Genomic DNA, 14,621 nt, shown 5'->3' with positions numbered 1-14,621 from the left:
AGCAGCAGCAGGAAAGAGTGCAGAGTGCAAGAGGTGCTGGAGAGAGGAAGGTGCCCCTCACCCCAGCCGGCCACCCGCCCGGAGAAGCTGGAAGGGCCTCCCGTGTTCTGAGGCCCTGGGACACCACAGCCCCCAGCCCCACCCAAGCTCCTCAGGTAGTGCACAGGGCCCTGAACCACGGCTGCACAGCCTGCCTCGACGCCACCCCCTCCCCCGCGCTCAGGACCTGGGCAGTCCTGCCACCCCGGAGTCTCGACTTCCTCATCCAGAGAAGTGAGAGAGCTGGCCCCTCCCTCTCACGCCCTAGACTCTGGGTCCCAAGAGGACAACAGGGAGCCGCCATCCAAGGTGGTCATTCCTTACCTGGGGTGATCGCAGTCATGTAGACTCTGGGCAGGCTTGGAGAAGAAGCAGAGCTGGGGCTTTGCCTAGGACCACCTGCCACACTCCACCCTGACACCACGGGCTCCCCCAGGCCCTCCTCCCCACTCCCCCAGAGGTCTAACCTCGCCCCTCTCCCACCACCTCCTTCCCCATCAAACTGCTGGCAAAAACCTTGTACCTAAAGTTCTGCCACAGTTGCCAGGAGTGCAGGTGGGACGCCCAAGGACGGAACGCGGGCCCCGCTACTCCTGCTGTGTGCCGGAAGCAACCCCCGAAGGTCCTCCCCCATGGCCCAGGGAGGGGGTCCTGCTCGGCCTGGGCCTTCCAGGTTTCGGAGGGAGGCACGTCCTGCCACCAAGTCTGACCCCTCATCCCAAGCTCATCAGCGTCCTCCCTTTCTTCCTGGAGCCTTAGGCCCAAACTTGCGCGGCAGGCGGGGCGGCGCGGTCCTGTGCAGACGTGAGGTTTTGCACAGTGTCAAGCCCCCTCCTAGCGCCCCTTCCCAATTCCCCCTCTTGCACACAGCCCCTGCCTTGCCCAGGTAACCTCTCCCCGGTTCAGGACACAAAGAGCTTCTTCATTCCTTTCTGCAGCTACAGAGAATCCCTGCATAATTACTTTCAGAGTTAACAAGTCACTGCGAGGGAGACGGCTCCCTGCTGCGATGGAATTAATTGCCCTGCAGAAGGCACCCTTCATGGGTGCATTATCCCAAGGGGGCGCCAGCAGCGAGGCTTACAGCCTCAGGAGGGGCGGGCGTGGCCGGGCGGGGCGGGGCGGGGCGGTAGGCGGAATTGGCGGTGGGCGGGACCAGCTCAGCCTGCGCCCAGGTCCGAGTGCGCCCTCGGAGTGCCGGCGTGCGGAGAACCAGAGGTCTGCAGAGGTGTTAGAGGTCTCAGCTTCTAGCACGTGGAGCTGTCCCCACGGCGCCCTCCGAGAGCTGCACAAGGAAGGAGATGAGAGAAAGTTTGGGTGGAGAATTAAGGCACAGGGGTGTTTTCAGGGGCTTTTTATTTTCTTGATGAGAGACACCTGAGTGTGTTTACCTGCAGGAGGAGAGGAACCAGTCCGAAAATTAAACGTGGTGTCACCGCACAGTCCAGCAATCACGCTTCTGGGCACAGACCCCAAGGAATTGGGAACAGGGACTGAGAAAGACATCGGCACATCCGTGGCTGCCGCAGCATTATTCACAGAACCTAGAACACGTTGGCACCCCAGGTGCCCTCGGAAGACAAAGGCTAATCATGATGCGGTCTATACATACACCAGAATATTATTCAGCCCTACAAGGCAGGGAAATTCTGACCCACGCTACCACGTGGGTGAAACGGGAGGACATTAGGCAGGGGAGAGGGAAGGGGAGTGAGTGTTTAATGGAAGCAGAGTTTTGCTTTTGCAGAGGGAGGGTGGTGACAGCTATACAACAATGTGGCACTGAGTTGTGCATTTAAAAACGGTTACATGGCAATTTTTTAAGTATTTTTTTATATTTATTTATTCACTCGTTTGACTGCCTCAGGTCTTAGTTGTGGCAGGCTGGGTCTTTGGTCTTCATTGCGGTGTGCAGGATTGCCGGTTATGGGCATGCAGGATCTTTTTTTTTTTTTTCCAGTTGTGGTACACAGGGTCTTAGTTGCAGCATGCAAACCCTCAGTCGCAGCACGTGACCTCTAGTTTCCTGAACAAGAACCAAACCCGAGCACCCTGCCTGGGGAGCATGGAGTCTTAGCCTTAGGGTTGCCCAGAGGCTAAGTCAGTGGAAGTGGCTACCAGTGGATGTCCCAACGTGGCAAATTTTACATTATGTGTATTTTACCAATTAAAAATATGAGGGATGATCCACCTTCCAGAGTAATGGAAATAAAAGCAAACATAAACAAATGGGACCTAATTAAAAGCTTTTGCACAACGAAGGAAACTATAAGCAAGGTGAAAAGACAGCCTTCAGAATGGGAGAAAATAATAGCAAATGAAGCAACGGACAAAGAATTAATCTCAAAAATATACAAGCAGCTCATGCAGCTCACTTCCAGAAAAATAAACGACCCAATCAAAAAATGGGCCATAGAACTAAACAGACATTTCTCCAAAGAAGACATACAGATGGCTAACAAACACATGAAAAGATTCTCAACATCACTTACTATCAGAGAAATGCAAATCAAAACCACAATGAGGTACCATCTCATGCCAGTCAGAATGGCTGCTATCCAAAAGTCTACAAGCAATATACGCTGGCGAGGGTGTGGAGAAAAGGGAACCCTCTTACACTGTTGGTGGGAATGCAAACTAGTACAGCCACTGTGGAGAACAGTGTGGAGATTCCTTAAAAAACTGGAAATAGGACTGCCATATGACCCAGCAATCCTACTGCTGGGCATAGACACCAAGGAAACCAGAATTGAAAAAGACACGTGTACCCCAATGTACTTTGCACCACTGTTTACAATAGCCAGGACACGGAAGCAACCTAGATGTCCATCGGCAGACAAATGGATAAGAAGCTGTGGTACATATACACAATGGAATATTCCTCAGCTATTAAAAAGAACGCATTTGAATCAGTTCTAATGAGGTGGCTGAAACTGGAGCCTATTATACAGAGTAAAGTAAGTCAGAAAGAAAAACACCAATACAGTATACTAATGCATATATATGGAATTTAGAAAGATGGTAACGATGACCCTATATGCAAGACAGCAAAAGAGACACAGATGTAAAGAACAGTCTTTTGGACTCTGTGGGAGAAGGCAAAGGTGGGATGATCTGAGAGAATGGCATTGAAACACGTACAATATCATATGTGAAATAGATCACCAGTCCAGGTTCGATGCATGAGACAGGGTGCTCAGGGCCAGTGAACTGGGATGGCCCTGAAAGACGGGATGAGGAGGGAGGTGGGGGGACGGCTCAGGATGGGGAACACATGTACACCCATGGCTGATTCATGTCAATCTATGGCAGAAACCACTAGAGTATTGTAAAGTAATTAGCCTCCAATTAAAATAAATAAATTAACTTACCAAAAAAATGACGGAAAATAAAGGAAGAACCAAGGGACAGAAGAGAGGGGAGCTGGAAGCACAGGAGAGCAGAAGAGTGCCTGGGGCGGGGAGGCAGGAGTGCCGGGGAGGCCCCAGCAGAGGAAGGGGCATCCAGAGGGTGGGTGGCATTGGGCAGAGGGTGGGTAGGGTGCCAGTCTGGATGTGGCAACCTCGTGGCCCTCGCCCTGAGAGGCCTGGCTTCTCATAGAAATGTGGGGTGGGGAATCTGAAGGTGTAGGGGCAGCGGCGCTGACAAGCACTGTGGATGGGAGGTCCACTACAGGCAGCCCTGAAGCAGGAGCTGCACGCTAGGGACCCTGGTGGGGCTGGAGCGGGGGAAAATGGGAGGTGAGACCCTCCGGGGTCAATGTGGACAGGCTGAGACTGTCCAGGGGTTAGAGAAAATTGACCTGGGGTGTGGACATGTGGAGGCGGGAGGGGGCAGGATGAACAAATGGAGGGTGGGCTCCTGCAGTCAACAGGGTATGGGCAAGTGGGTCCCCTAAGACTGCCCGGAGCCTGCTCCCTCTGACCAGCCCACCCCTGCCCGCCTGTTTCTTGATAATGGATTTCAAGAGAGAGAGAGGCTTGGGCCCCATCAGAGACCCTGGAAGCTGCCTCATTGGCCAGTCACTGTGGGGCCACTGGAAGCAGAGAGAGAATCCATAACAAACCTCTCATGGCCCCTGCCCACCTAGGAGGAGGGTCTGGACTCTGATCTAAGAAGGAAGGCAGTCTCTCTGCTCCCAGAGAGCGTGGGAAGGAGCCCAGAGCAGGGAGTGGGGCATGAGGGCCAGCGCATCTGCAGCCACATTTGCCCTAAAGGCCCCCCTCCGCCATGGCTGTGTGCTGCCAGCAGGGCAGATGCCTTTCCTGCCCAGACTTCAGCCCCTTAGTTAGAAACACTGACCATCTTTTCCCTGGTCTGGGTCCGATTCATGTTGGTGACCGCAGAGGCCTGGGGTAGGGGCTCATAGCCCAGGACAGGTCCACACAGCTCCCCAAAGAGAGCAGGGTCCATGCCTGCCCCCTCCAGCTCCCCCTCTACCAGGGCAGGAGGGGTGTGGATGGCCAGTGTGCCCTGTCCACAACTGGCACCAAGGTCTGATTCACTCAGCCAGAGGGAGGCCAGGCCTGGCTGGGAGGGGACCCAGACCAGCAGTGCCCACAGGGCCATTCTCGGGAGCCAGCCCGACTGAGCAGGGCAGGGCAAGCAAGGCCAGGCCCACGTCAGGCATGGGTCTTTGGGCTGGAAGCTGGGCCCCAGGCTGCCTGGGAAGAGCGCCTGTGCGTGTGGGCAAGGCTGAGGGAGAAAGCACTGACATCCTAGGGCAGAGGCTCTAAAGCGGGCCTCAGGTGCCCACGGGGCCTCCAGCCCTCAGCCTTGGCCCTGGGAGTTTGAGGGAGGCATGTCTCCACCCTAGGGGTCTTCAGGGAGGCCCTTGTCCCTGAAGCCGGGGGTCAGAGAGTGCCAGGAGGGGTTGATTTTGTGGCCAGAATGCTTGAAGATAGCTGGGTGGGGAAGGAGCTGGCATATACTCACTTTGACCTGAGGACTAGGGGCCTCGACCACTCCTGTGGGGCCCCAACCCTGGCCAGGCCTGGCCGTGACTGCATCTGTGTAGGCAGGGTGAGCCCCCGTTGCCTATCCTGGGATGGGACGAGGGAGCAGGGCAGGGCTGGGGGGGGGAGGGGCACCCTAGGGTGGGGGGGTTGTGAGGAGAGGGCAGAGTCCAACCCTGGCAGTAATTCCTAGTCAGTAAAGTAGTGATGGAAACACTACCTACCCCTAGAGTTGTTGAGGACCAACAAAATGGTATTTAATTTTAACTAGTGAATTAAATGATGTTATTTATTATTTGCATCTGGGCCAAGGAGGAGCTGGGCCTGTCTGGGGGGTCAGGCAGCAGGTGGAGACCTCCTGCTCCCTAACACTTCTGGGAACCCCCATGGGGCCCTGCCTGGGAGCAGCTCCTGGGAGCCCAGGTCAGAGCACCTGCAGGAGGAAGGCAGTGTGCGAGCCCAGCACGTGGGGTGACCGCGGACACAGGCCTCAGGAATGCAGAGGGCAGGTCCTGGGCCATGAGCACAGAGGATGACCCTGGCTGGAGAGAGATTTTGGCCTCCAGATGGGGGCGGGCTGGGGACAGCTGACAATCAGAGACCAGAGGCCAGGCAGCTCCCCGCAGAAGCCGAGGCTGTTCAAGCAGCCCAGTGCCCATGGGGAGAGGATGGTGCACTGGTTCAGAGGAGCAGGTGGGAGGATAATGCTTGGCGGCTGAGACTGCAGAGGAATGCCATCCCAGCCAGCCCTGGGGGGACTCTGCTGGGCACTGTCCTACATGCCAGCAGGCACTGGCTCTTGATGGCCATGACCGCTTTGAGAGCGCGGAAGCCCACAGAGTCAGGGGAAAGAGGCCTGGGCTCAGGCTCAGGTGGTTTCGCCCAAGAGCCAGCTCTCAGTCTCTTCTCCAAATGCCCCTGAGGATGTCCACGGGGAGACTCAGGCTGGGCAGGTTCAGGGAGGAGCCCCGGTGAACAACAGGGGCGGGCTTGCAGCCCTGACTCCAGGCCTCAGTCTAGCCTCCTGCCCTGCCCCACCTTTCGTTGGCCTCCAGGAAGGGGCTCCTCAGCGCCTGCCCTGCAGCCCACAGAGGAGGAGGTGGGCAGCCCCCTCCCACAGTGCTGCACTGCCAGGAAAAGGCAGGCTCCCAGTGGTCCCGGAGGCCAGCCCCGGAGGGCAGGGGGCCAACACGAGGGACGGAGAGAAAAGGAGGTGTTGGTGGTGCAAGACCTCTCTGAGAGTGTGACACGTGCAGATGGGACGGTGGGGTAGTTAGACATGAGCCGCAGGGAGGTGACAGGCGAAAAGACAAGAGGGGGTGGATCAAGCTAAGCCCCAACCATCTGAGGACCACCCCCCCCGACCTCACCCAGAACGGGCAAAACTATGGCCTGGCGGTGGGCAGCTTACCCTGATAGAGACGGCACAGTGACACAAGAGGACGCCCACTGCTGCCACGGCTGCCCCCGCCCAGACTAGACAGGCATACAGCCTCTAGCAAACCCAACTCATTATACCAACGTTAATAAAGTCTACAGGTGGTTTTGTGCTCCACTGGGTGGGCTGTTCTTAGCAAATCAAGGGTAAGGGCATGTGCAGAAATGAACTTGTTAGAGAACTCGCCACAGGCAAGCAGAGCCACCGCCTGTCACTCACCCACGATCGCACGGCCTCCTCCCGCATCGCTCCCTAACCCTAACGCCTGCGAACAACTCCGCATCAACACCCTGAAGCCAGTGCGGAAGGGGCTGGTTTCACCTCACAGAAACAGACGGCTCTTCCTCTGAGAGTGTTTATCAATCCTTTATCTTCCTGTACTTAAGCAGGAAGCAGCAGTTTGCAAATACGTGCTTGCTATCACAAGGACTCAGATGTCTGGTCTGGTCTCCCATTGACCTCCTCGGTGGAAGCTCTCTGTCTGACACAGGGCACGCCACCCCGGGGCAGGACGGCCTCAGGACGCCAGCGGGGACTGTGTTCCAGGGAGAGGAGGCAGCGGGGCGGAGGCCCTGAGGTGGGGCGGAGGGCAGCGGCCGCCGGCGGGCCCACGCAGTGCTGCTGGGAGAGGGAGGCCTAGCAGAAGGACCCCAGCTGTGTCTCACTCTGAAATGCTCTTAACAAGGCCCCGGGAGATGACGCAGCTGACTCGTGGTTGACGGTGCCACTCAGCGGTCTGCAGCTGGACTGGAGGGTCCATGAAGCCAGGCTCCCGTGGCTGCGGCCTGGACCTGGTCTCAGGGTCGAGACAAGGGGTAGGGGCTGGCCAGCCTGCACTGCAGGGCTGAGGCCGCAGGGCCAGGGCAGAACCGCTCAGGTGGACAGGACGCCCCACCGGCCGCCACAGTGACTTCCCCTCCCCCACCACTGGAGCCAGGGAGGGAAATGACCATCCCTGGCCCAGTGCCTGGCCTGGGGGCCAGCGTGAGGCCCATTGTTTGAGGCTGGAGCTGGCGGCCCGGGGCCTTGGGAAGCCCCCGGCAAGGCCCTTTGTCCCACTTCCCACAGATTCAGAGCCCCAGCGAGGCCCTGGTGAGCAGACGCGGCAGAGGTGGCAGCCCCGCAGGATGAAGGCGCTAGCGGCTGTCCTGCTGGCCCTGCTGTGGTGCAGGCAGCAAGGTGCGTGGGGCAAGGGGCGGCCCTGCAGCGAGAGGGATGCCCAGTCCAGGCTGCAGGCCCTCAGGGTCACCCAGCCCGGAGGCAAGACGTGGCTTGGGGAGGAGGACGGGGAGCACCTGCAGGCCGAGGCCAGAGGGAGGCGGGTGGGCCGTGCTGGGTCCCCACGGGCCCCCAAACCTCCAGCCCCTGCCCCAACCAGACGCCAGGGCGCGGGTGACCCTCCCCACCCAATCCCACCCAGTCTCAGCCTCTCAGGCTTCGGGGTACCTGCCATCTGGGGGCTGGAGTCGGGGGCTGTGAAAGGCCAGCGCCCAACCCCTAGTGTTGTTGGCAAGGATGCCGCCAGGTCGCACACCAGCCAGGAGGTGGGGCCGGGGCTCAGAGACCCAGGCAGCGACCTCACCAGCTTGGGAGGGTCAGGGAGGTCAGAGGGACTGGGAAGGGGATGCCAGACCGAGGGGAGGGGGCGCGGCACTGGGCTCCGAGCCTGTGTCCTCTGCGCCTGGGTAGTGGAGGTTTACAGGTGTCCCTGCGTGGCCAGGGAGAGGGCAGGCACAGGAGGACGAGGACGATGACCCGGACCCTGGGCGCGAAGGCTACGATGATGAGGAGGATGAGGAGGAAGAGGAGGCCGGCGCGCCTGCGGGCAGCAGGGGCTCAGGTACCTGCCCACCCCACCCCAGCATGGGGGCGCTCGACCCTCCTCCTCAGCACTCACATGGGTGCCTCGAAGCTGACAGTGAGGAGCCCACAGGCAGAGGCCTCCGCTGCGAGCGTCCATGCCCTCAGGGTGGGGGAAGGGGGAGGCAGGGCCCCTGGCACTCAGCACACCCTCAGTTCTCACCCTGGCAGTAGCCCCCAACTGCCATCCAGAGGAGGGGCTAGAGAAGGAGCCAGTCCTGGGAGGGGCAATGGTGCTGGGGCAGAGAGGTTAAATAGAAGTTCACCAAGCAGACAGGGGCACAGCAGAGCCCCAGGAAGGAGAGACCAGTGACCCAAAGGCCCTGGGTGTGGAGTCCAGTTCAGAAATACACAACTGTCCCAGTAAGGCAGGGCAGCGGGGGGCGAGGCGGGAGAGTAAGGGGGCCAGTCCTGAGGTGGGGGCACAGAGGGCTCCAGCACGGCAGGGTTTGAGGGGGTCAGCTGAGAGTGGGAGAGGCGGACCGGAATTGGGAAGAGACCTCCAAGGGGAAGAGGCTGGGAAGCAGCAGGCGTGGGTGAGCTGGGGGCGCTCCGGGGGCTGTGCCCCTTGCACAGCTGAGCCCACCTGGCCCCCCAGGGCCACAGTGCTACACGTGCCAGTCCCTGCACAAGGGGGAGAGCTGCGAGCAGGTGCAGAGCTGCGTGCTCCCCAGGACGTGCAAAGCCATCGTCTCCTCCTGGAACGCTGGTGAGGGGCCACCCGGGGGTGGCGGGACGGCGTCACCCAAGCCTGTGAGGGGCCCCATCCCTGCCGTGTCCCGTCCCGTGTGATCCACTCTCTCCCCTCACAGAGTCAGGTCCCCAGACCACCTACTCGGGGTGGTGTGCAGACACATGTCAAGCCATCAGCAGGACGGTGGAAGGATCCCTGACGACCATATCCTGTTGCCAGTCCAACCTGTGCAACACCCCACCCTGGCAAGATCCCCAGGGGAGGGGGGCAGGTGGCCCCCGGGGGAGCCCTGCGACTGTGGCCGCCACCGTCCTGCTCAGCCTCCTGGCCGGCCTTCAGGCCGTGGGGCTCTGAGTTGGGCGGTCCCTCCTCGCGCCCAGCATGGCTTGCACCCTGGCTGGCCAGCACTCTGTCCGCTGTCTCCTGTCCCCTCCCCCAGACCATGGAGAATAAACTGGATGCACCCGTGATGACCCCGCGGCACTGGTTCCTTGGCCACAGCGGCCCTTCCTCGGTTTCCCCTTCCAGCATCCTGGCCTCCTCTCCCTGCCTGTGCATGGCAGATGGCCAGCACGTGGGCCTTAGGTCCAGGCCTCAGCGGCTCACAGGTTGGGTCCACACAGCTCCCTGCCCCCAGCAGAGAAAACACTCACTGCATGCCAGTGGGGAGCCCACCCCAGGTTGCTCCCCAACTTCTTGCCAAAAAGAAACCTCCATCCATCCACGTGAGGGGTGGCCCTTGTAGAGAGGACACTTGGGGAGGAAGGTTTCCTTGGCCTAGAGGAGGAAAGGCCCCCACCCAGGGCGGCTTGGGGGTGAGTGGAATTAATGAGGGGCTGGAAGACAAAGAGAAAAGAGAGGGAGACAGGTGGTGTATGGCTCAGATGGGACTTTGCAGCCAACCACTCAGCTTGGGTGGGGGGGATGGGGCGGAAGAGGGGGCAGTCAGGGAGAAGCGGAGGGGCAGGGCAGGAGCCCCACGGCTTCCCCAGCCTTTGCTCCAGCTGGACGGGTGTCGCTGGCTGCTGGGCGCTAGGCCTCCGTGACTGGTGCTGGGATGGAGCCCAGCCCCAGAGGGGGAAAGAGAGGGCTGGGCTTCAGTTTCCCCATCAAAGCGGTATGGAACAAGGCACAGAGGGCCCTGGTACCCACCAGCTGAACACCCCCTGGGCAGGGAAGCCCAGCCCTCCATCTTGCCTGCCCCGTGTTCCTGCAGGCAGAGCAGCCTCCCACCGTATGTTTCCCCTTTCCTCACCAAGGGAAACCTCTTGGTGAGGAAACGCCACCGTCCCGGCACACAACAGTCCACCGGACAGAGGCAACACATCTGCCCAGGGTCACGCAGTTGGTGGTGGCAGGTCCGGGACCCAGCCCGGGGCTTCTGGTCAACAGCGGTCGCCCTCCCAGGTGGCCATAGGCCGGTGGACAGCAGAGCCAGGGCACCTGAGCCAGAGGTTGCAAGCAGCTGGATGGCGGCCAAGACCCAGCTGGATCCCCAGGCCAAGACCAGTCTGAGGTGCCAGTGGACAGTCACAGCCAGGGCCTTGTCACAGGGCTCGGCGCTCAAGGCCAGTCCCCAGAAGGAGAAGCCAGAGGCCCCGGGAGGCTGTGTGTTCAGCCCCTCCTTCCCATCCGGCCCAGCAGCACCTCTGCGCCTTCCCAGGAGGCTGGCGGGGAACACGTCCATCCGGATCAGAGGCCCTGCTCCCCATGGCTGCCGAAGCAGATGACCACAAACCACACACGAGTGATCTTGTGGTCCGGAGGTCAGAAGGAACGGCAGGGCTGTGTCCGCCTTGGAGGCCATGATAGTCCATTTCGTGTGTCAGCGTGCCTGGACTAAGGGATGCCCGTGCAGCTGGAGAAACGTTATTCCCGATGTTTCTGTGAGGGCGTTTCCAGGAGCACTGGACATGTGAATGGCGGGCCTGAGAAAGAAGATCACTGCCCCAGGTGAGTGGGCATCACCCAGGCCATCCGAGGCCCAGATGGAACAAAAGGCAGGAAGGACCAGCTCCTTCTTCTGGAGCTGGGATGCCCATCCTCTCCTGCCTGCCAATCTTGGAACTCCTGCTTCTCGGGCCTTTAGGGCTCAGAGGGAACGACACCACCACGGCCCCACTCTCCTGCTTCCAGAGAGTGGACTGGGGGCTTCTCGGCCTCCAAGACTGTGTGAACCAATTCCTCTGTGTGTGCCTGTGTCCTGACCTGCTCTGCTAATAAGGACACCAGTCAGCTTGGGTTAGGGCCACTCTCGTGACCTCACGTACCTTAGTTCAGTTCAGTCAGTCACGTCCGACTCTTTGCGACCCCATGGACCACAGCACACCAGGCCTCCCTGTCCATCACCATCTTCCAGAGCTCACTCAAACTCATGTCTGTCGTGTCAGTGATGCCTTCCAACCATCTCATCCTCTGTTGTCCCCTTCTCCTCCTACTTTCAATCTTTCCCAGGATCAGGGTCTTGTCCAATGAGTCACTTCTTCACATCAGGTGGCCAAAGTATTGTAGTTTCAGCTTCAGGATCAGTCCTTCCAATGAATATTCAGGACTGATCTCCTTTAGGATGGACTGGTTGGATCTCCTTGCAGTCCAAGGGACTCTCAAGAGTCTTCTCCAACACCACGGTTCAAAAGCATCAATTCTTCGGTGCTCAGCTTTCTTCACAGTCCAACTCTCACATCTATACATGACCACTGGAAAAACCATAGCCTTGACTAGATGGACCTTTGTTGGCAAAGTAATGTCTCTGCTTTTCAACATGCCATCTAGGTTGGTCATAGCTTTTCTTTCAAGGAGCAAGCATCTTTTAATTTCATGGCTGCAGTCACCATCTGCAGTGATTTTGGAGCCCCCAAAAGTAAAGTCTGTCACTGTTTCCATTGTTTCCCCATCTATTTCCCATGAAGAGATGGGACCAGATGCCATGATCTTAGTTTTCTGAATGTTGAGTACCTAAATCACCTTTAAAAACCCCCGTCTCCAAACACCGGCCCATCCTGAAGTCCTGATATTAGGACTTCAGCTCATGAATCTGGGGGCGTAGTTTGGCCCATCATAAGGGACTAAGACAGGGCTCTGTTGGGGACACAGAGCACGGTGAATATCCTGAACTGAATTTAAAGGAAGTGTTTGCCAGGGTGGTGGAGATGGGGAGAAGGGGCAGAGGCCTGGCTTGGCCCAGGGGGACCTGCAGGCAGACAGGAGCTGGGATGGCTGGAGCTTGGTTCAAAATGCCAAGGCTCGACTCCTGAGCACTAGGCCCCATGTGTGGCCTTCACGTGCACGGCTGGTTGCCAGGCAGGGTTACCCACTCCTGCTGGCTCCCTCAGTACTCTATCTGCTCCTAAGGTTGCCTCTCTCCCCCCACAAGCCCCGCAGCAATAGCAGCCAAGCTCAGAGAGCCAGGTCCTTCCCACAGATCTTCTTCATAAATGCAAACAGGCCTCTGCCGGCCTGCAAACCCCATCCCCTGGGCCTTTTCCACCCCCTCCAGCTGCTGCACCAACCCCACTGAAAACTACCCCCTGGGATCCCCTCAGGTCCTATGTATCCACCCATCCCTGGAATCGGCAGCAAGTTCAGGGAGAATACTGTATTCCCTTCTTTGCTGGGCTCACCCGAGTTACCAGCTGGACAAGGGGCTCGGGGGTCCTGTCCCAGCAGGCAGATCCCCCCTGGTCACCCCACCCCACACCGGTTCCATTCATTTGGTGTTTTTCTCCGGACTTCCTCAGCACAGGAAGCAGGTGGCCATGGTTACATTTCCTGTCCTTGTTCTCGAGGATGAGAACTGGGTGAGGATGAAGCAGTGACCCCAAAGCAGGACATTCCTGAGGACAGAGATTCCCGGCCGTCAGCTTTGGACGGACTGAGCGGCGCCCTCCAGACACCGCCAGGGTTTGCAGAAGCTGATGGACTCAGGCACTGGTCAGAGGCGGGAGTTGAGCAAGGCCGCCGACTCCGTGGCACCCAGTCCCACCAGGAACTGTCCGGAACAGAGGGGAGTCAGAGCCATGGCCCCAGAAGGCATCAGGCCTGGAGAGCAGGGGGCGGGGACATGCGGATGCAGAAAGGCATTTCAGTGTCAAGAACGCCCGGCCAGAGCAGAGCAAAACTGCCCTCACCTGTGGGACCAAGGCGGCTCTGGATTCCCAAAGGTGGAGAACTGGAGTGGGGGCTATACTGGAGTAACATGGGAAAAGCCGCCCCTCGGGGTACCCCCTTACTCAGCTTCATAATCCTCTCAGAAAGAAAGCTGGGATACTTGGTGGAGGTGGAGGCAGGCGGGATCTCAGTCCCACAGAGCGGGTGTCCTGGAGAGGAGCAGTCCTGTGAAGTCCCAACCTCAGGACATCCTGGGCGAGAAACCCTTGAAGAAAGTGGCAGCTGCTGGGACACCCCCAGGGCCAGGCTGTGACCCACCAGTTGCAGACAGAGCCCTCCTCTGCCCAGGGTGCACGCTTACCGAAGGACATGTGGGAATGCCCAGCTTCCCTTGCCCGGCCCTCTCCCCATCCAGGCTTGGTAACGCCCAGGGATTTACCTCCTAGTAGGTCTGTAAGTGCATGAACATAGGGAAAGTTACATAATTGGAAAATGGATATAGTTACCACCCACCCCTCGCCATCAGCTGTAAGCCTGAGGGGGCGGATGTTAGCTTTCCTAAGTAAATTTGTGTGACACTGTAGTAGAGGAAACACCCACAGCTGAGTAATCTGTGTCTCTAGGAAGAACCACAGTAAAGTCGCCCAACTCCTCCGGTCCAGTGCACGCCTGCAACACTCTCTGGATTTATCTCTGAGCCGCGATAAGCTCCAATTTCCTGAACTGCAATTCCTTGGGCTAGTCCCAAATAAACTTGCTTTTGCTGGTAAAAGACCTGGCTACCACTATAGTATTGAATATAATATCGTAGCAACAAAGAGGGAGCAGAGTTGAATTTGGTCTTGACTGTGTTGAGACTGCAGTACCTGAAGCTCCTGCAAGGATAAAGTGTAAGGGACAGATGCACAGAAGGAGCCAGAGCCAGAGACACGTGAGAGAAGGCAGCATCTAGGAGCATCAGGGCCAAGTGCCCATTCACTGAATTGCCATGATGAGAGCCCCACCACCTGCCAGGCCACTGGAAGGACACATCAGGAAATAGAGAAAGCAAAACAGCCCACCCCCAGAAGCCTTGATTTTCTGGTGTGGGAAAGGAAGATGAACACAATAAACACAATAAGGAAATTACATAGCCTGTTGGAAAGCTGAAAGTGCTATGAAAAAAAAAAAAGCAGGGAAAGGTGGGTACCAGGAGGTGGAGGAAGAGGCAGAATGCTGTGGTATTACAAAATGTGATCACCAACAGTGCCAGTGGTGTCCAGGACGTGCTCCTTACCAGTGGACTACGGCAGAGGTGATGGGAGGTTAGGTACTACGAGACTTCACCGTAGCAGACTGGGACCAGAGGCTTTCTGCTGGCCCTGAAGGAGCACAGAGAGGGCCACGTGGCAGGGAACTGTGGGTGATCTGCAAGACCTAAGGTCAGCCTCCCGACAGCCCAGAAGCTGGCCCTCAGTCACACAGCCACCAAGAAAGGAAGCCTGTCAACAGCCACAAGAGTGTGGAAGCAGATCCTCACGGCACGCTG

At 58.4% G+C, this 14,621-nt stretch overlaps 1 protein-coding gene and 1 long non-coding RNA gene across 2 annotated transcripts; both read left to right on the top strand.

The window, feature by feature from the left end:
* Positions 1-7,504: 7,504 nt before the first annotated feature.
* Positions 7,505-9,459, top strand: GPIHBP1 (glycosylphosphatidylinositol anchored high density lipoprotein binding protein 1). The gene is made up of 4 exons (XM_012183471.4): positions 7,505-7,611; positions 8,153-8,272; positions 8,891-9,001; positions 9,105-9,459. Exons 1-4 carry the CDS (start codon positions 7,560-7,562, stop codon positions 9,338-9,340), a joined length of 519 nt encoding a protein of 172 aa, XP_012038861.3. The 5' UTR covers positions 7,505-7,559; the 3' UTR covers positions 9,341-9,459.
* Positions 9,460-9,901: 442 nt separating this feature from the next.
* On the top strand, positions 9,902-13,865 carry LOC121820299 (uncharacterized). Its single transcript, XR_006060771.2, has 2 exons — positions 9,902-10,939; positions 12,724-13,865. It is a non-coding gene; the product is annotated as an uncharacterized LOC121820299 (long non-coding RNA).
* Positions 13,866-14,621: the final 756 nt, after the last annotated feature.

Source organism: Ovis aries, chromosome 9 (assembly GCF_016772045.2).
Source record: "Ovis aries strain OAR_USU_Benz2616 breed Rambouillet chromosome 9, ARS-UI_Ramb_v3.0, whole genome shotgun sequence".
Lineage (NCBI taxonomy): Eukaryota > Metazoa > Chordata > Mammalia > Artiodactyla > Bovidae > Ovis > Ovis aries.
This window is presented reverse-complemented; position numbering and strand designations above follow the sequence as displayed.